This window comes from Phoca vitulina, unplaced genomic scaffold (assembly GCF_004348235.1).
Source record: "Phoca vitulina isolate PV1807 unplaced genomic scaffold, GSC_HSeal_1.0 scaffold10, whole genome shotgun sequence".
In the NCBI taxonomy this organism is placed as follows: Eukaryota; Metazoa; Chordata; class Mammalia; order Carnivora; family Phocidae; genus Phoca; species Phoca vitulina.
This window is the reverse complement of record NW_022589713.1, coordinates 28,921,837-28,941,884: the sequence shown is the minus strand read 5'-3', so window position 1 is coordinate 28,941,884 and position 20,048 is coordinate 28,921,837. Positions and strand designations below refer to the sequence as shown.

General features: G+C 39.3%; 1 protein-coding gene across 6 annotated transcripts in view; it reads left to right on the top strand.

Moving 5' to 3' along the window:
* Window positions 1-20,048, top strand: part of SATB1 (SATB homeobox 1) — a 101,634-nt gene that overhangs the window by 5,845 nt on the left and 75,741 nt on the right. For 2 of the 6 annotated variants that reach the window (XM_032408773.1, XM_032408778.1), the window contains exons 1-3: window positions 14,020-15,031; window positions 15,675-15,774; window positions 18,480-18,714. In XM_032408773.1, coding sequence (XP_032264664.1) covers window positions 18,504-18,714 — 211 coding nt within the window. In that variant the 5' untranslated portion in view covers window positions 14,020-15,031; window positions 15,675-15,774; window positions 18,480-18,503. Of the gene's footprint in view, window positions 1-141; window positions 464-14,019; window positions 15,032-15,674; window positions 15,775-15,819; window positions 16,319-17,215; window positions 17,256-18,479; window positions 18,715-20,048 lie in introns of those variants that run through there. The other 4 variants (XM_032408774.1, XM_032408776.1, XM_032408777.1 and 1 more) reach the window with 4 other exon arrangements.

Genomic DNA, 20,048 nt, shown 5'->3' with positions numbered 1-20,048 from the left:
CTGTGCAATATTTTATTACACTCATCACTCATTTTAGAGCCGCTTATTGTTGCACAAATTTTTGAGTACCTCAGGGTGCAGGTCCCCCAAATGAAGCTGAAATGCTTGCAGAAGAAGCAGATGTCAGGCTGCACCTGGTTGTGCCTTTACTAGAATGTCTGTGGACCTGCACAGGCCCCCCTCCTCTGTACCCCTTCCCCCCAGGTGTGCAGGAAGTGGAGGGCGTTGTACCGGGTGAAGTGGGTGGACTCTACCCAGAGCTATGACCTGATTTGTGACGCACCCTCAGAACTGCAGTAATGGTCCAGCTGCTTCACAGGCAACTGGTAACACCTCATTTGGGATGCTTCTGCCTTGCTAGCAGTGCCAGAGAGAACTTCGTCATTGTCACCTCATCAAAGACTACTTTTTGAGAGCTCTCCTATAGGGCTAGATTTGGAGAGCAGCCTCTGATATTTGGAGGGTAAGTGCCAAAAAAGTTCCTCTCAGTTTCATATGGAGAATCAGGGCTACAGCCACAGGGATGAGAGACAGGCATTGAGTTTCCCGGGGAGATCTCTGTGTTGGGATGTTGCTTTTTCTCAGCTGGAGATGATTTGGGACCAGATACCAACAAAAATTCTTCAGTGGGCATTCTTCTTTGGGTGGTGAAATATGGTAGGCAGTCCCAGGGGAAACTATTAGACCCTCTTTCCTTGAGATATTTAAAGAAAAGGTGGTAATCTGTGTGAGAGGGAATTCTTTAGATGCTGTTTTCCAGGAAGCCAGGCATATAGTGGAGTTGATTGCTGGAGGTTCCTTTCTAGTCTTACTCAATGGTTTCAGATGTGCCGTTAAGAGCATGTAAATGACAATTTGGCCTTTTAATGTTTATAATGTTAAGGACTTTAAGGCAAAAGAGGTTTTATGTTATAAATATTTTATTGTGATAATTACTATAAATAAAATAGAACCTAGTATATGCAGATATCTTTTGAAATGGAGATTGTCTTGAATATAGCGTATCCATAATTAGCTGTTTGATGTTGAATGCAATTGAGTTTTCCTGTTCCAGTGAACCAGACGATGGAAATCACTGGAGATTAACAACAGGGCTATGTGATTCTTGATATAGCAAACCTCTCCCCATTCACTGATAATTTTTTTTTTTAATCAGGGAATGAACTAAATTCCTGCTTTCAGTTGTAAATTTTAAAAGAATGTATAGAATTGATAAAAATAATCCAGGTGTTTTTCCGTTGTATTTTCACCAACTGAAATGATACCTGGATGTCCTGTTTAATGTTAGACAGATTTCTCCAGGCTGTGGACGGAAAGAACAATATTTTAATAACTATTCTTTAAAAAAAAAATTCTTAGAGGTGGGCTCTCTTTTGGGTGGTTTAAGAGGACTCAAAAACAATTTAGAACATTATCTTAAAAGTTAAAAAAAAATGACAGCCTTACTTTGTATGGAGTCATTGTATTTTAATAATACTGTATGCTTATTAGTGTTATTAGAGCAGTAGACAGTTAATTACAGCCTTTTCTGAGACATGTTAACTGTATATTAACAGTCATGTTAAAAAAGAATGATGTATACTCTTACATACAAGCTGCTACTTGCTAGACTCTTTTAAAAATATTCTTTTAGAATGTATAGAGTCAGATTTTTGGTCCAGAATCATCAAAATGTTTTCTACTACAACTTAATTTTAAAACTTTTCACGGGATATACAATTTTCTTCTTTTTTTTTTTTCTTTTTTCTATTCTCCTTTCTTTGTAACTGTTATTGACTTGGTCACTTTTGCCAGCAGCATTAGAAATTGTTGCCCCTCAGCAGTTTTAGCTTTCCCACATTGTATTTTGAGACGCCTACATTTTCTTATATTCGGATGACTTTGGCCAACATAAGCCATTAAAAGCTTATTGAGTTGATTTAGCACCTCTTCATACTTCTTTTTGTAGAATGATTTTAGTCACCGTTTTTGTAGCCAAGTTATGTTTTCTTACAATTCTCTATAACCTGATATTTAAGATACATTTGAGCACTTGATCACAGAGGTAGTTCTAAGTCTATTTCCTTTTCCAAACTTCAACCCTTGGTTTTGCTTTGGCTTCTGGCATGGCAGAACAAAGGTGCATGGAACTAGAGTTTAAAGCTGGACTTAGCCTTACTTAGACAATGCTACTAAATTGGTTAACTATTTGAATTCCTCTGGTTAGTTTGGATATGTAGACCTTGTAAACTTATACTATATAGCATTTTAAAGTCCGCTAATATTTCCACTTTATGAATTTTTAGGTGCTGCTGTTATTTATTTCTACAAGGTATTAAAAGACTACAAAAAAATTCAGTGTAAGCTACATGTCTGTTGTGTTCTATTAAATAGGAGAAACTCCACAGTTAGCAGCCTTTGCCTTGCATAGTGAGCACTCATTAAAGATTTGCTAAACTAATAATAAAATAGTAAATTTAGCTTGTGCTGAGAATGATTTAATGGGAAAAGAGACTTTTTTCTCTAATTTCCTCTTTTTGCTGGGGATATCTGGACACTTAATCTACACATGTCCCGGTTTTCTGGATAATTGAATGTTTTTCTTCTTTAACTATGTGCTCTGTCATTTTTTGACAATAGCACCAGGGTCTGCTCTATCCTCATTGTCTCTGACCTTCAGGATTAGGTGAAGAATCTCAGTTTAGGTTCGTGGTCCTTTGGTGTTTGGTGTAGTAACAGACTGTACTGGAGTCAGCAGAGAGCCTCCCCTAAGGTCCTTGCAGTTAGGTCACCCATGTCATGGTCTTCCTGATATCATAGAACCAAAAATACTACGGACTAGTGGCCCATGGCTGATTGACCTCTACCTGTTCTTTACTAAAATGATGATTTTTTTTTTTTTCTGGATCCCACTGAATCAATATTTGTCATGATCATTGCTTAAAAAGAAGTTTTTCATTTAGCTATATACATTGTTGAAAAAATATTTTAAGATTTAGAGTACTTGTATTAACAGAGATTTCACGCCATTCCTTAAAATTGACGCTAGAGTTGCCGTAGGAATGCATCTAAAACATTCTGAAAAGTTCGGTGAAAGTTATTTAAAAAACACTCTTGCTTTTTAAATTTATTTTCTTTTTGAGACCTGTATGGAGCTATTCGCAAGACAGCCCTATTTAGTTCCACAAAAGGAAGTGTTCCTCAAGCGGTACACTGCTGTGTGACCTATTACATTATCATGCACATTCTGTCTCTTTAAAAACAGTCTCCTCTATTTGCCCTATTAATTGTTGATATGTTGCCATCCACGAGACAAAAATTAGAGCTGTAATTAAATAATCATGTGATGCTCCTTAGTGCCAGTGAGAGCAAACTCATTTTTCCAGGCCCTGATGGTCACTGATTATTGTATTACTACTGGCTTGCTTTATTTTTTTTAATGATTCTCTATCTGTAGATTACCTAACTACTGTCCTTCTTTTCAAAATTAAAGAAAGTAGGGAACATTCAGCCAGTTAATTGGTTAGAGGTCCTCAGGGATGTAAGGTAGACATACCTTTTTTTGCTTTTGGTCACCTGGTAGGTTCTTTGGGGAGGCTACATCAGTGGTGTGGTTGCCTGCCATTTAATTTACGCTGGTGTTTTGGCTGGGATGGAGGCATATGGGGAATGCCAGGAGAATTACAAAAGGAGCCGGGTATTAAAATTCAGAAATGATTAAAATTGAAATAAAAGGATGCTGCTTCTTTGCCAGTACTCTGGCAATCATAATGACACATAGAGATTAGTTCCCACCTTCATCTTTTCCTTCTTTCTCATTTCCTCTTGTTTATTGTTGACACATTTTCCTTATGTCTGCCTCCCGTCTCTGTATCTTTTTGCACCATTATGCATTCATTCCTACTTCTCCCTCTTTCCTTAAGCATGGAGAAGCCTACTTAACCTTATTATAACAATAACAGAATAGGCTATTAATATTTAATGTGCACATGATTAAAATTTCTCTCCCTTAAACATAGGTCAGCTGTATTATTATTAACCGGCATGTAATTTTTCATTTAAAATATTCTTATTCTGCCCTTGCTGTTTCTAAAGTGTAGTCTACTTTAGTAGTGATTTAATACTTAATGTTTAGAAAACTGTGGTCGGCTAGTGAGAAAAGAACTTACCAGTCATGGATAATCAATTATGCATGAATTCAAATGTAACAGATGGAATCTGGTGAGTTAAAGTTTCTCTTTGCCTTAGTGGGTTTTTTTTTCCTTATTTGTTTGTTTGACACCTGTCTCTTATATAGAGATAAATATCTAATGTAGCATGTGAGAAATTTCCTTATATCTTTATGTTCTCTTTAAGTGAACTTCATTTTTTTTAATTACACTTGTTTTTTATGTGGTCTTAAAGATGATCAGATTCTTTTCCATCACTTTATAGATACAGAACCTGATTCTGCTTGACTTACAAAGGGTCACTCAGCGGGCTGGTAAAAAGGAAGAAGCAAGACCCAAATCTCGGTTCCTTGCCTTTTCTCCACTACTCTTTCCACTGTCATTTTTCTTCTTTTGTAGGAGTTGCTTAATAATAGAGGTGTTACACTAACTCTGGGTTTGAAAGAATTTCTGATGGAAACTGTGGTAGACTAGTGTTAAAGTGGGTAGTATTCTCTTCTATGGTGAACAAATGTTATCTGTGAACATGTATAATGTTATGCTAAATGTATGTTAGATACACGTTTATTCATACTTGGATGTTGGCCAAACAATTGGATTTCCCAAACCTATTGAGAATTCCCCAAGATTTGGTTTATATCCTAAACTGTGGTATATGCCAGCCATGAAGATGCCTTTGCTTGCAGTATTGTAAATTCTTAGTGACAAAACCCCTTTGTGCAAAGTGAACTAAAAAGTTATTTTTGAGAGCCTTGTTATTTCTATGGAGAGATGAGTTTAATTTTCATTAAGTATAATGTGAATCTGTGGTGTTTTTTTCAGTTGTAGAAATAATAGAATAGTGGGTATTGTCCATCTTTAAAGCAATACAGTCTCAAAACAGTTACAAGCTGGTCCCCATCAAAATTTTTCATAAACATGCTGTTTGTTTCTCTCCCAAGTGTATTTATATATATAAAAAACAATACAAATGAAAATAGTCTTTACAGAGTAAATAAAAATAAATGATTAAAAAATAGCCTCAAGGCTCACTAGTTCTGTTTTTAAAGTTACACTGTAGCATTATTTATCAACTTTTTGCTTCATATCAGCTGGAAATTTGCATGTATATTTATAGTCCATGTTAGTTATCTAATGAATTAAATCCCACAATAAACACACAAGTTAAGAAAGAGGCAACTACAAAATAGGTAACTGGATATGCTCTAGCAACAGCTGTACTGTGCAGCTATTTTTTAGTATTTTATTTATGATCTTATATATAATAAATATGCAATTTTAATTTGGCTTCACTATTCATATTCCTTAGTCATGCATCCATCAGAAAAATACATATGGGTAGGTATGAAGTCAGTGAGACCTAATTTATACATGAATTTCCAATACATTGAAAATTCCATTATTATTTTAAAAGTCCCTAATATAAAATCAGTAAGAATAGATGATAGGAAAACAGAATATAGGACAATATTTTATGGAAAAAGATGGTATTAGATATTATTGCATGTAGAGATAAATAATCCTATTACTGTCACTAAAAAGTGACTGATAAAATTAAATTTGAAAGCCATTTGGGCCCTTTATAACCAAAAAGTTCTATTTGTTTATTTTAAAAATTTCCTTATATCTTTCTGTTCTTATCCAGAGACAATTTAGAAATTATTACACTGACTACATTTGTACCGTTGGTGCACATCTGTGGCTCCCCTGTGTGCAAGTGTTTGACACTCTTACATGCTGTTTAATTGGGAGGGTCTACTATTTTATGAGTATAGGTAATTTTTACTCATTCAAAAACATCCAAAAAAGAGTTTTTGTACTTACAGCTCTCTTATTTGTCTGTTTTTGTCTATGTTTCTTTCTCTGCTTTTGCTAACATGCCATGGAATAGAATAAAATCTGAAAAGAGAACCGTTTTCTTGCATCAGAGGACCATCAAATTACCTACTTTGGGTGGGATCTTGGTCTCTAATTACCAATCCATGTTAATTATCCTTGGGTCAGGTATTCATCATGTGAATTAATTATCTAGCATAGACTGGACTGTGGCTGTTGGCGGGTAAGGACAAAGCAATGGAAGGTTGGCGGTGAGGAGAGGTTTGTTCGGTATGTTGTAGCTCATTGTTTTTTTGCTTGGCATGATATTTTCATGATAATATATATATATATATATATATATATATCTGCCAATTTTAGGAATATATGAAAGATGGTTTTCCTTTAGTTTTTGTTTTGTTTTGTTTTTAGTTATTTTGTTGGAGTAAAAGATACATAACATAAAATGTTCCATTTGACAATTTTTAAGTGTACGATTCAGTGGCGTTAATTACATCCACACTGTTGTGCAGCCATCCCCACAGTCTGCTTCCAGATCTTTTCCATCATCCCAAATAGAACGTACTTTAGTTTTTCTATTCAACTTCTCCTTGGCTGCAACACATTTCAAGCATTATAGTGGCATTTAATCATTGTCCGGGTGTGATGCAGTTGTTTCCGGTGGTGGCTTTCTTTCCTGATGGACAACCCCTGTCCAGTGCCTTGTGGCGATGGGGATGGCAATACAATATCAGGTGCGGCCTTTGGATGATACTCCCCAGAAATGATCTGGACAAACATTCAGGTCTATTGTAACCGCAATATGTTCCTCCCTCCAATCAAGCCAAGAAAGATTAGCAATACTATTCACATCACTAAGAAGATTTGGTGGATATGTCTCGGCTAAAGTTTGATTGGAAAGTCAAAGGTTTGACTTCATTGGAATTAAAATCCCCTGAGCTTCCCAAGAGTATGGCACAGCTGCGGGGGCTATGACGCCCTGCCATTGATTGGCTCCTTGGCACGGACGATGTGAATACTTCAGTTCTGCTTAAGTGCAGGACTTAGCCTGGAAATAAGTTGAACAGTTTTTTTCAACTGTTCAAGAGGAAACCTACTCAAGGTTGAAGTTTTCTGGGAGAAAAATTCATGCTCATCTATGTTGAAAAAAGACTTACAGGAAACCAGTATGGTTCTGGCTCCAGTAAATAATAGACTGGTTTTAGAGTTTTACTTCCATGTGTAATTTTGTGGTTAGTCACTTATGTCTGTAATGATAAATCATATACTGGCACAGGATTTCTGGCACCTCAGTAAATCTCAAGCAAGTGCCCAAATGCTAATTTATCGTGGTTCCTTACACACCATCCCTGTTTCACCAAATCAATGATCTAATAGCTTGCTCCCACCTTTTTTTTGTTGTTGTTGTTTGTTTGAAACAAGTGGCTTGCCTGCACATACATTCCTTAAATTGGGGGCAAGTGCTGGTTCCTAGAACAGCCTTAAGTTTTCCAAGTGACTCCAGGTTTGGGTTAAAAAGCTCACTTTGAAGATGTCCTGGCAGGTATATTTGACTTCCTATCTCCAAAACATGAACTTACCCAGTAGATGCCAAACCTGGCTGTACATGGGCATCACCTTGGGGAGCTCTAACAACTAAATGCCTGGCTCCCATTCTCGGCCATTCTGATTTTTTGCAGTGGGGTGCTGCCTGGACATCTGGATTGTTGAAGGAGTTCCTCAGGTCACATCGATGTGCAGCAAATTTGGGAAGCCACTGAGCTAACTTCTGATCCTGGCACCTGGCTTTACTTCCTAAGATTGCAAGAATCTTTCTAAGATTCTTATGAGCACTCTCTCATAAGAACAGTTTTTGGATTCCTTCTCCTGTGATGACACTGTGGGAGACTCTAGGAACACAGACATGAGTATAACCTCAGAATACGTACAGACTTGGCAGTTCAGAGGAACAGACAGGTAGATAGAGAATGTCCCACTGAAGGACAGGTAGTGTGACGGAACATCAAAGGAAGTAACTAAAAGCTGGAGAAGGATTCAGACAGAAGAGGTGCCATCAAGCTACATATTAAAGGCTATGGCCCAGGTAGGTTCCTAGGTGTGAAGGGGGAGGAAGGTCACTCCAGAAGCAATGGGGGGGAAATGTGGCAGCCTGAAACTGTTAAGTACTTTGGTAGTGATATCAACACTGGAGGATCAACAGCAATGACCGGATTCCTTCCCGTCCCTACTCAAATTTGGATGTGAGTCTAGTTAGAGATACCAATTTTGATGGAATTACTTACTACCATTGTGCCTTGTCAAGGTTATGATCCATACTGACGTCTGTGGAAGGAAAGGTAGCTTTTAAAAAATTTTGCTCAATAAATTTTTGCTAAAATGGTACTATTTCTGGGTAAAAGACCCAGGTATCCAGTCAAGTTCTAGAAGCCGTCTATAATGGCTCTTCATTTCCCTTATCCATCATTCCCCAAACTAACTCTTTGCTCAGTTTTAATAATGACCCTTGTCTATTAAAACCATATCACAAACTACCAGTGGGTATTCACATCCACCCCAGAGTAATCAGGAAATAACTTTTGATCACTATCAGTCTGGCTATAACTGAAACCTCACTTATTAGGGAAAAAACAAAAACCAAAAACCTTAAGCCCCATATTTAGAGTCCATTATCATTTCTCTTTTGTCTCCCCTGAAACATATTCAAGCCTTTTACTATTGTTTTCTGCAGTACACCATTGTTTGTTTTGTATCTGGAACATCCTCCCCTCCCCCCCCCCCCCCCCCGCCCCCGTTTGAGTAGGTACCTACTTTAAAGCTTCCAAAAGAGCCATTTCTAATGGCAACTATTCTTATTTAATTCAGGGGTGGGAATGAGGGTGGGAAATGACCCTGTGGTTTTTAACTTCACCTATGAGCTATTTAAATGTTTATGGAAAGCAGCATTTGGGGTAAATGCATGTAATTCCAAATGTACAATAGGACCCTTTCAAATACAGACATGTCTAGAAAGTTGTCTTAAATTTGTGTGCGGCAGCACACAAGCCTCATTCCATGCAACTTTACAGATCTATGGGCTAATTCTAAAATGGAAAATGATTTCAATTTGGACATCATTAGAATGTCTGAAAGCCATTCAGCACCTCTAAGACTCTTCCTGGCTATGTCCTGGATTTACTTGTCTTTTATAGAAGTTCTCTAGATAAGTGCTGTCCAGTAGAACTTCCTGCAGTGGTGGAGGTGTTCTGTAATCTACATTGTCCAACACAATGGCCACTAGCCACATGAGGCTATTGAACATATGAATCATGACTGAGGAACTAAGTTGTAAATTTTATTTAATTTCAGTGAATTCAAATTTAAATGTTATAATCACCTTTCCTCGGGGGTTACCGCCTCCTCACTCCTGCAAACTCTAAAAGGAATTATCATTGCATTTAGCAGTGGAGGCTGGTTGCAAGGGACACCATGAGCTTTTTGCTCACATTTATTTATTCATAATGTAAATATTGCAAGGATGGTGTATGAATTCCTGGTAACAGGCAGTGAGCAAGACAGTTTCTGCTCTCATAGGGCTTACAGTCTAGTATGTGAAACATTTATTAAGGTAATAATTAGCCAAATTGTTAATTGATTAAGACTGTGACGGGCGCCTGGGTGGCTCAGTCCGTTAAGCGTCTGCCTTCAGCTCAGGTCATGATCCCAATCGAGCCCCGCATCGGGCTCCCTGCTCAGCGGGGAGCCTGCTTCTCCTTCTCCTCCCAGCTCGTTTCTCTCTCTAGCTATCTCTGTCTCTCTCTCTCTCTCAAGTAAATAAATAAAAAAAAAAAAGACTGTGATGACTGTTACAAAGGAGCAATGCAAGAGGCTATGAGAAATGGGGGCCATTCCTTCTTGTGCGATTAGTCAGATTAGCTTAAAGCTAATCAGAGTTCCATTTATTCACTAAACAAGCAAATTACCTTCCCTTTCCCAAGTTCAAGGTTGGACCCAGGGCTCTCAGAGTGGGGCAGCTAACATATGCCATGCCATGACCTCCAAAGATGTGGGGTCTGTTTGATTGAGCTTCATGCATCTGCATATACTGCAAACTTCTGAACTTGATCAAGTAGATTCTCTCCTAAATTGTGCAGTTGTGATGATGTCAGTCACAGATAAGATGTGAGAAGAAGGGTGCAAATGTTTACAGGATATTGCATTTCCTCTCCAATATATGTTTTGACAAAGTTGTTTGAGTTCCAGCCCCAGCTTTTTCCTCTCTGTTCTTACAAATTTGTATTTGGTCCATTCAAGAAACGATGTGGAAATCAGTCCTGACATTCCAGACAGACAAAATGAGACACATGACAGCAAAACATATGGCTCAAATAGACATCCTTATATGGCCAACACAGACCATATTCCCAGAAATTCATATATGGAAAACACCACCTGCAGCTAAAGCCAAAAAACAAAGAGTTGACACGATAAAAAGAGCAATATGCTACGTAAATTGTGCTGCTCTAAGAGTGTAGAGAGATAGCCAACTGTATTTGAATTTAAAAAGATGCAAAAAACAAAACAAAACATGTCCTTAGAAAGTGCTATGGTGGTAAGCATTGCTTTGCTAACACAGTCACTGGCGGAGTTGCCATATCTTAAAAGCGTTCAAATTCTAAATGCTTTCTCTGTTTATTACAAATGTATGTGCTATTCAGAACTCTGAATGTGTTTTAATGCTTTCGGATATCTGCCTGCATATTTATCTTAATATGGTGCCATCTGAAATATGCAGTAGTCCTTTCATTATTTTTTTTTTTAAATCGTGTGTATCTTTTACAATATTTTATCTCTGCTACCTTTGTGTAGCCAGTTTGAATGCCTTCTCCTGTGATAAAAATTTGGTACACTCTGTTTTAACTGTTTAACTGTTTAACATGTTAAATAGTTCATGTATTTGACTTGCAATATTTCATATTCCTGAGGTTTTCCATTTTGATAGCTAGATTTATAAAGTTTATTTTAACTTTTTTTCTATACTTGCTTGCATCTTTATTGCCAAATATAAGATGCCTGTATAGAATAAATTGATGTTTTTCCCCCTCCAACATAATAGTTTATCCTCACATATGCCTAGGAAGGTGGTATTTTCCTAATTATCTTTTTTTCTTCTTTATTTTAACCTGGGTTTACACTGGCCAATGCTCAGGGTACAACAAGTATTCTAAAGAGGGAGATACCATGTAGTAAATAAGTCCATCAATGTACTGTACCACTTGGAGGACATAAACTTCCTTGTGTCATTTCTTATATAGTTTTGAAATAAAGAATGTACTTGAAGGAAAATTAGTATATATATATGTGATTAATATGTACATAATTGTACTATATCGGCATTCTTTATAATAAAGTCATCATTAGATGTCTCTATCCTCATTTATTTTATCATTTTCCAAGGCCATGTCCATCCTTATTACACACTTAGGTTGTGTTTAAGAATTAGCTTGTAATTCCTGGATAATAGGTGCTATTCAAATTTTAAAATTACTATTTAATTCCCATTAGTTATGTCAGTATTGGCCAAGTCATTAGGAGACTAAGGCAATCAGGATCTTTTTGTCTTATATTATTTGTGTAAATGATAGAATAAACATATTTACAATATCTTATTCCATTGTGTTTTAATATTGACATTTTCAGTAGCCCTTTTTAGTCTTCTTTTCTCTGCTCAAGTTCTGTGTTATCCAACAACTTTCACTCCCTTTTTTTCTTTTTTTAATATTTCACTTGAGCTTAAGTTGCATGGATAAATTTTGTTTTGTAATCCACTATAGTTTTCCTATTTTCTAAAAATTTTGCTACTATTTGTAAATTTGCACAGCGTGATACTAGAATGCACTGTTCCTACTTGAAAACCAAGCAGGTTTCAGGGAAACATGTCAGGCATCACCAGTTTGAAGCAACTCTTAAAATATACATCTTGGAAATTCCTAATTTAACCTATCATTGCAAAAATCATTGCCATAGAGATTATTGATGATAACTGGTTATCAGTGTTTTTCTTTAAATATCAAATATCTTTCTAAAATAAGCTTAAGTACTTCCATCCACAATACCAGTTCGGACACCCGTGCTACATTTTTGCCATGTTTGTATTTTTCCTTATTGATTGTGTTTCTTATACTTCAATTAAAAAATCCTCCTCCATATTTCCCCACGGTTCAGCTTTTAAAAATGTGGTATCATTTGGGCTTTTTGGTAAAGATTGCCTTATATTTTCTTGGTTTTGATGCTGTGTTTTGTGTTTTATTATCACACGTTCTTCCTTTTGCTCAAGGCTTGGGTTTGTATGTGCCAAGATTCACAGTTGCCTTCCTCGATTTTGACTAACCTTTCCGGTTTGTGGGTGAAACTTGGGTGCCATTAGAGTGATATATTTTCATTGTGTTTCTCCTTAACTTGTTCTCCCCAGGAGGCCATTATTTCCTATACTTTATCTCCTGCTTTACCTTCTGCTTTTCTTAGATTTCTAATGTAAACAGTGTCTCTGAGAGTGTATTGGTAGCTTTAAAGAGCTTAATTTGCATATTTCCCTCTTATCTCAATACTTGTGCTAACTTGTTGCTTTTTAATGTGTAACAAAATGTTTATCTGACTGATTTTTCTCTTTTCCCTACTAGTGTATTCTGAAAAATAATTCTTAAAACATTTTTGTTTTTGTTTAATGATTAACTGCCTTCAGGCTTCTAAGATGTTAGTCTTGAAACCCAAGCGATAAACGCTGCATCTGTTTTGAATGAGATTGTAATGTTCTTCACTTTTATAGGAACTGTATTTAATAGATTATCTAAATAAGAGGATCATACTTCTGTGCTAATGACCATTAATCTAACTGGGTAACTTACCCTAGATTACAGAAGTATTTATTGCTACGACAGATGTATTTACCAACCCAAACTTTTCTTTCACCTGGTATAAATTAATTTAGGAATGGTGGCGCGTCTTCTCCTTTGTGATAACAAGTCACATCTCTTTCAAGTGACCCAGATTTTGTTTGACTTGGCCACTATGGGCCACGTATTTCTTCCTCCAGCGTGTTCTATGGCTCAGAAGCGAGAGAGTTTTGAACCTACCCCTGACTAGATACAGAAAGCTCTTACTCATCCTTTTTTTTTTTTTTTTTTTAACGTCGGCTCTTAATAGTTCGGGATTCAACCTCCTTTGAGGATAAATATTCGCGAGAGCTTTTCAGGGCTCCCGGCCTTTATTCTTGTGCAATCGTTTCTGTAACCCCCGCGCTTCTCCGGAGAGATCTACCTCCCGAATGTTCCCTTTGGCCACTTCCTGAAGTCCCCCTACCTCTGTACTCTGTGCTTGTCACCTGCACGCCCGGGCCCCTCTCCTGCGAGGCCAGTGCGCCCTCCCCGCCTGGCTTGCCCCTCGGGTGCCGGCCCGCGACGCTCCCGACGTATTCCTTTCTGTGGCTTTTGCACGCGTGGGTGGTTGGTTAGTTTTCCCCCCTGGCCCTCGCCCCCTCCTCTCTGGCCCTTTCCCCCCCCCCCCCCCCCCCCCCGCCAGCCGCGTCCCTCCTCCCTCCCCGCTCACTCTCGCACACCTGCCCCTGCCGCCCGCACGCCGCGTGCTCCCCTCCCCGCCGAGGCGGCCGCTGCCAGGGAAGCCCCCTCTCCCCTCCCCTCCGCGCCCTCCCCGGCGCGCCTGGCGGCGGCCGGCTCTAACCCTCGCGCGGCGCCCTGTTATTCTCGGTATTGTGTGTAATAAATGTCGGGCCGCCTCACTCTAATCAAGCTCATTACAAATTCTTGCGCGCCCGGGGCCGGAAATCGTGCGCTCCCCCCCCACCCCTTCCCTCACTCATTCACTAGTTACTTGTCTTTCTGCTTTTTAACTCGCCGCCCCCGCCCCCTCCCCCAATCCCGGCCCTCCAGCCCGGGTTTTAATCCCCATCCCTTTTCCGCCTTCTCCTTGCACCCTGCCCCCCCCCGCCGCCTTCCTCCTCCGCTCCGCACCCCCTTCCTCCTCCTCTCCCTCCCCCCTCCTCCTCCGCCGCCGCCGCCGCCACTTTCTCGCTCGCTCCCGCTCCCCGGACGCGGCGGATGAGCCGGCCCCGCTGGGGAAGGGCTCGGGGCGGCGGCGGGCGGCCGGGAGGAGGCTGCGTGCTCGGGGCTGGGGCTGCGAGCGGGGTGATTTTGTATTAAAATGAGGAGGAGGAAGAAGAGGCAGCCACAGCGGCGGCGGCGGCAGCAGCAGCAGCAGCAGCAGGAACGGCGGCGTAGAGGGCTGCAGCCCGGGCGGACGCGCGGAGCCGAGCTGGGCACGGCGGCGGCGGCGACAGCGGCCGGGATGAGTCAACTAATAATTTAATGGGGGCAGAGACGGCAGCGCGGGGGAGAGCGAGCGAGAGCGAGCGAGGGAGAGAGAGAGAGAAGCAGCCCCGTCCGGGGACTCGCGCTCACACGCACGCACACACACACAAACACACACACACACACACCTCTCCCTGTGCCACCCAGCAACAACCGGCCTCGTCACAACAACAGCAACAGCCGCCCTCTAGCCCGGCCCGGGGACCGAGCATAAAGCCGGGCGACTCCAGAGGACGCTTCCCACCCCCTCTTGCATTTCGGGAAACTCCTCATCAGTTTTGTTGGGGTTTCTGGGTTTCTTTTCCCCCCAAGTCCCAGTGCCATTGTGGTGCTCGTTGTTTACCTCGGACTCTGGCTGAGTGAGAGCTTGGCGACTTTTTGGGGGGAGGGGGCGGGGAGTTTGTCGCTGCTGAGGCGGTGGAGGTGGCTGGGGGTGCCTTCTGATTCCCTCCCCCTCCCCCCAAACCCTCTTTCTCTCTCCCTACTCACTCGGCTCCCCAGGCGCTCGCAGCCCCGCGTCAATGGGCTGGGAGAGGGTCCTCGGGGCTGCTATCAGCGAGGGCCGAATCAAAAGTGGCATTTCAGTGCCTTTCCGGGGCTCTTTCCGCGACCTTCTGCCCCCCTCCCTCGCTATCCCCCGGTAGATGCCCTCGTTGGGGGTGCGAGGCTGTGGGAAGAAAGTTTAAGGTTTGTTAATAATTAGTCGCAATTGTTGGGGAGGGGGTGGGGGCGATTGGAAGGGAGGTGAGGTGGCCTTCCCCTCTCTGCGTTCTCCGGGGTTGTTAGAGAATAATATTGCAAGTGACAGCCAGAAGTAGACTTTCTGTCCTCACACCGAAGAACCCGAGCGAGCAGGAGGGAGGGAGGGAAGCGAGGGGACCTTTTTTCCTTTCTAGAGACCTTGTCCGCAGTGATTTTTTTTTTTCTTTTTAAGAGAATCCTCAGTCACCACCTCGCCTCCCCAGCACCACCACAGTGTACAGCTCATAACGGGTTTTGCTTTGTTTTTACGATTTTTCCCCCAACGAATCACTTGTCAGATCAATTTTATCTTCTCCCTCCTCCCTACTTCCCACTCTCCCCTCCTCCCCCATCGAAAACCCCGTTCTCTGAGGTTAGACATTTTACAAACCATATATGTTGTTTTTCGAATTGTGATTTTTTTTTTTTAAACCCCTCTCCCATGGCTACTCTTCTAGACGTTTACTTCTGCCCTTCCCCCGCTTAGGGGGGCGGGGGTAGGGGAAGAGAAAATAATACAATTTCAGGGGAAGTCGCCTTCAGGTCTGCTGCTTTTTTTTTTTTTTTTTTTTTAATTAAAAAAAAAAAGGACATAGAAAACATCAGTCTTGAACTTCTCTTCAAAAACCCGGGCTGCAAAGGAAATCTCCTTTGTTTTTGTTATTTATATGCTGTCAAGTTTTGAAGTGGTGAGTTTCAGGTCGGTTTTGCTAATTTCACTCAGTAAAACTGCAGTGTTTCTGTTTCTAGATAGTACTTTGCTTCTTTGTCTCTTTAAAAGGTCACAGTGAAAGCTTGGCCTGGATCGTGCCGGCCATATGGAATGGATAAGAGCACAATCTCTTAAAATGTGATTATGGGGTTCTTTGGGGGGCGAATGAGGCGATACAGCCAGGAACTCGTTGAAAAAGATCCCACGTTGCAAAAAATAGGTTGTTGAAACCGGAATTTCGTGTTTTTCTTTTTCTTTTTGGAGGAAGTAATAGCTGTGTCTGATTTCACTGTTTTATTCAGTAATGATCATATATAGACTTGGTTTATGGACAGGGAAATGGGATTTTGAGAAAGTAGCCTGCATTCTGTGTGCCAACCAGACGTTACACTAAAATGCATTTTAAAATGTGTAACTCAAAAGAAACTCTTCAGCCTGGCATCTGTTGAGACCGTAGTTAGTTCCCGTGCTGTCAGTCCAGCAGGCCCCGTGGAGGCTGCTCTTTCCAATACCATACTGAGGTTTGGTGAACTTTAGCCTTGGGCATAGAGTTTAAATGAGTAAATTGGGTGTTTTATGTGCATGTAATTTCGCTTTATAATGTAAAGCTTTTTACAAGATGACTGAGTGTTTAATAGACTCTTATAGGTGGGTATTGGAAGGATAATTTTGCATGACCTATATGATGTTTTGATTGTCAATACATTAACTAAATTATAATCTATCACTTTCATTTGCTGTAGAGCTTATAATGCTGTTAAGCCTCATGACTACTTAATATGTTTTGTAGCATTAACTTTGATGCTGTTGCCTATTCCCCTCCCCTTTTTTTCCTCAAATTGCCCCACGGGTTAAGTATTTTCTTTTCAAATCATATGTTTTAAAATTCATCTTCTGCTCTAGGGTAAGGCAACCAATTTCAAAAAAAGCAGCTCTGTATTATAATCCACATAAAACATTATAAACAGTGTTTTGAATAAGTTAATAATCATTGCTCTCTAATTTTGGCTTTAGACTGTAGTTTAATATAATGGAAAAGAGTAATCTTGATAAAAAGTGGTTAAAAGAGGCACATTTATTGTTAATGAACCTCATAACCAAAAACAGATGGGACCTCGATCAACGGTAAACCTTTAGTTCTCAGCGTGCCACCCTAGAGTACAAGGATAAATAGCCATTATTTCTCAAACTTTATAGTTCTTCAATTGACATTCTTAAGGTTGCTTTTAAACCTACAGATTACCATTGCTCCCCCCACCCCCATTCACCTCTTTTCTTGATTATAATGGACAAAGTAATCTATGGTTAAAGAGGGAAGAAATGCTTACAGAAAGGCCATGCTAATATAAACTGGCTTTCAACAAACACAGAACTCAATAGCTTCTTTGGTACAATAATTTTTTTTTTTTTTTTTTAAGTACAAGATATGTTGAATTACCAGACAGCTGGAAGAAAGGGGTAATTATTATACTCTCATTAGCTTTCCTAAATATGATCCCCTTTCCCTTAGTATTGGTGAGTTCCCACACGTAAAGTACCATGAAAGTTTATAAAATAATTCTGCTAAACCTGTTCTTATCAGTTCAATTAAAACTGCATTTTAGAAGTGACTTTGATATTGTACTAATTGCTTTATTATAAACAGTATGAAAATTGATGTCCAATGTATAATATAACTGAAAACAATTATCTGCTATGTTTTTTCTGAAGTCAATTAAGATGTTGACTTCATTGCGTACCAAGATTATTTTTAAATGCTAGTGACTGTGTTTTACCAAAATCAAGATTTTTTTAAAAAGTGAGTTTGGTACTTCAATCTAATATGTATATCACAAAGTATTTTCAAGGTTTTTGCTATTTAAATTAACAGCATTCTATTATTAAGGGACACCTAAATATTAATGCTAAAACACATAAGTTGTAATGCTTAAGCACCTGGGGTATTTAAAGAAATCCTCCATTTCTTTCCATTTCCTTAAGGGTGATGTGATCCAATCACATGTTTGAGCCAGGACTTGACTAGATTTTTAACAGGTCACCTAATTCTTGAAACTTTAACAGTAGAAAACTTTTTCTGTGAATTAACCTGTAAAGCCAATGAGGAGTTTAAAAAGCAGATATTTGCTACCTTCTTTTGAGGTGGTATATATATATCTTTTTCCTCATAAAAATTAAACTGTAAAAATGTAAACATGTACATCAGATTTAATTAATATTTTGGACTGTGATAGTCCTTCCATTCTTGATTAAAGTGTTACTATTATGTTCGTAATGAGTTTCTAATTTTTAAAAACTGGGACTACATAAATATGTTGTTTTCTTTTTAGCTATACTTGTGGTAATTCTTGTTCTAAAAGTAAGCCCATTTCCCCCAACTTAGTTTTGTTGGTAGGTGACAAGTTACCTTTTCATTCTAATATGTGTAGCTACAGTTTCCACAAATTATTCTGTTAACTTGAATGGGAATGTAATACTGTTATCTAAAAATATAGTAACATCCGCAGTATATTATTTACCTAGTTAAGCAATTTTACAAGTATGTTGTATTTGTGGAGAGAAATAGCTAGGGATAAAATATTTATTCGGTGTATCATATATAATATATATAAGAGAGGGTGGGGGAGAGAGAGAGAGAGAGACCCCCATCTAATTATAACATGTCTTCTTTTTAAATTCTGGCAGGTGATCTTTAGAGGGTAACTGAGTATGGATCATTTGAACGAGGCAACTCAGGGGAAAGAACATTCAGAAATGTCTAACAATGTGAGTGATCCGAAGGGTCCACCAGCCAAGATTGCCCGCCTGGAGCAGAACGGGAGCCCACTAGGAAGAGGAAGGCTTGGGAGTACAGGTGCAAAAATGCAGGGAGTGCCTTTAAAACACTCGGGCCATCTGATGAAAACCAACCTTAGGAAAGGTAAATACTTTTCAAGCCAAATCCTGGAAAGCTGCAAGCCCTTGTGTCTACTCAAGTCCATTTTGTGTGGGGGTGGAGAGGCAGAACATGTCTTTGTATGTTCTTTTCCTTGATTCTCTTTCTGATGTGAAATTAGTTACATTCCACGCTGCCGTGTCAGTCATGTTTGGAAGGTGTAGGCTCTGTGCTTGACTGGAGCACCTTACCCTACTATAGAGTGGAATCGTTGGGTGTTTGGATGAGAAGGACTGAGTTAAATATAACGGCCTTCATTACACAAGGCTTCCATTGACAAGGTGTTATTGTAGTAGGGGATGTGTAGGTGGCTGTTACTTAAACTAACCCCGATTAAGAATAAGACACTTAGATTATTTGAGGACTGTCTTGGGTTTTTTCAGAGGATTACTAGCTATAAGTCATTTTCAGAGATAATGGGAATCTTATGTGATACGATGTAAAAGTTTTGCGATGTCATTTTTTTTGTGGCTTGTTTTCTTAAGAGCAAATTTATTATTTAGCAGTGAAAAACCTGATGATTCTAGTTTTTTATTTTTGCTATGGTTGAATATTTTTTGATAAAGGAAGGGCAGACTTAAGCAAGTTTATAAAGGGAGGATATGTAACTGTGTGACTCCTTTCTACCAATTTTATATTAAATTGATGAAGTTTAACAACTTTGTGTTCAGCATTGCTATTTATGTAGATCAGTGCCTATGCTGGGTATAACGTGTGTGTCTCATAATGGTCTTTATTTTGTCTCTGAATAACTGTGTTTAGGATTCAGATTTTTCCTTACATTTGCTAAGCGAAGGATAAAAATGCCATCTTTTAGCAACCAAGAATATTAAGTAGATAAAGTTAGAAGGCAGAGGAATTTCATTGTGTTTGATGCATAACATTTATCATACAATCATTTATTTTTTTCTTGGTTTGGCGAAAACAAAGAATATATTGATCCTGAAATGAACAGACACAGCAGTCCGTATTGTTAGATCTTTATCTATTAAAAATGGAAAAACAGCACTTCAGCAAATTCTTTGGCCTCTACTCATGATTACCCTATTTATTGATTGTTTGCCAAGAATGTATGCATCTTAAGAAAGCCAGGGTAAGAGCATTAAAAATATAATTTATTACGGCTTTTCAAACTGAGTGCATTAATATTGTACTGTGAAGCACTGGGGCTCTATAAAAAAGACTTTCTGACGCCTGCAAACATATAAGTTCCATAAATTCCTAAATAGGAGATTTCAGCTGTCTCTGGTATTATGTGATATTTGCACAGCAAACTTTAATGCCAGGACAGTTTTAGACAAGGATTCTACAGACTTCAC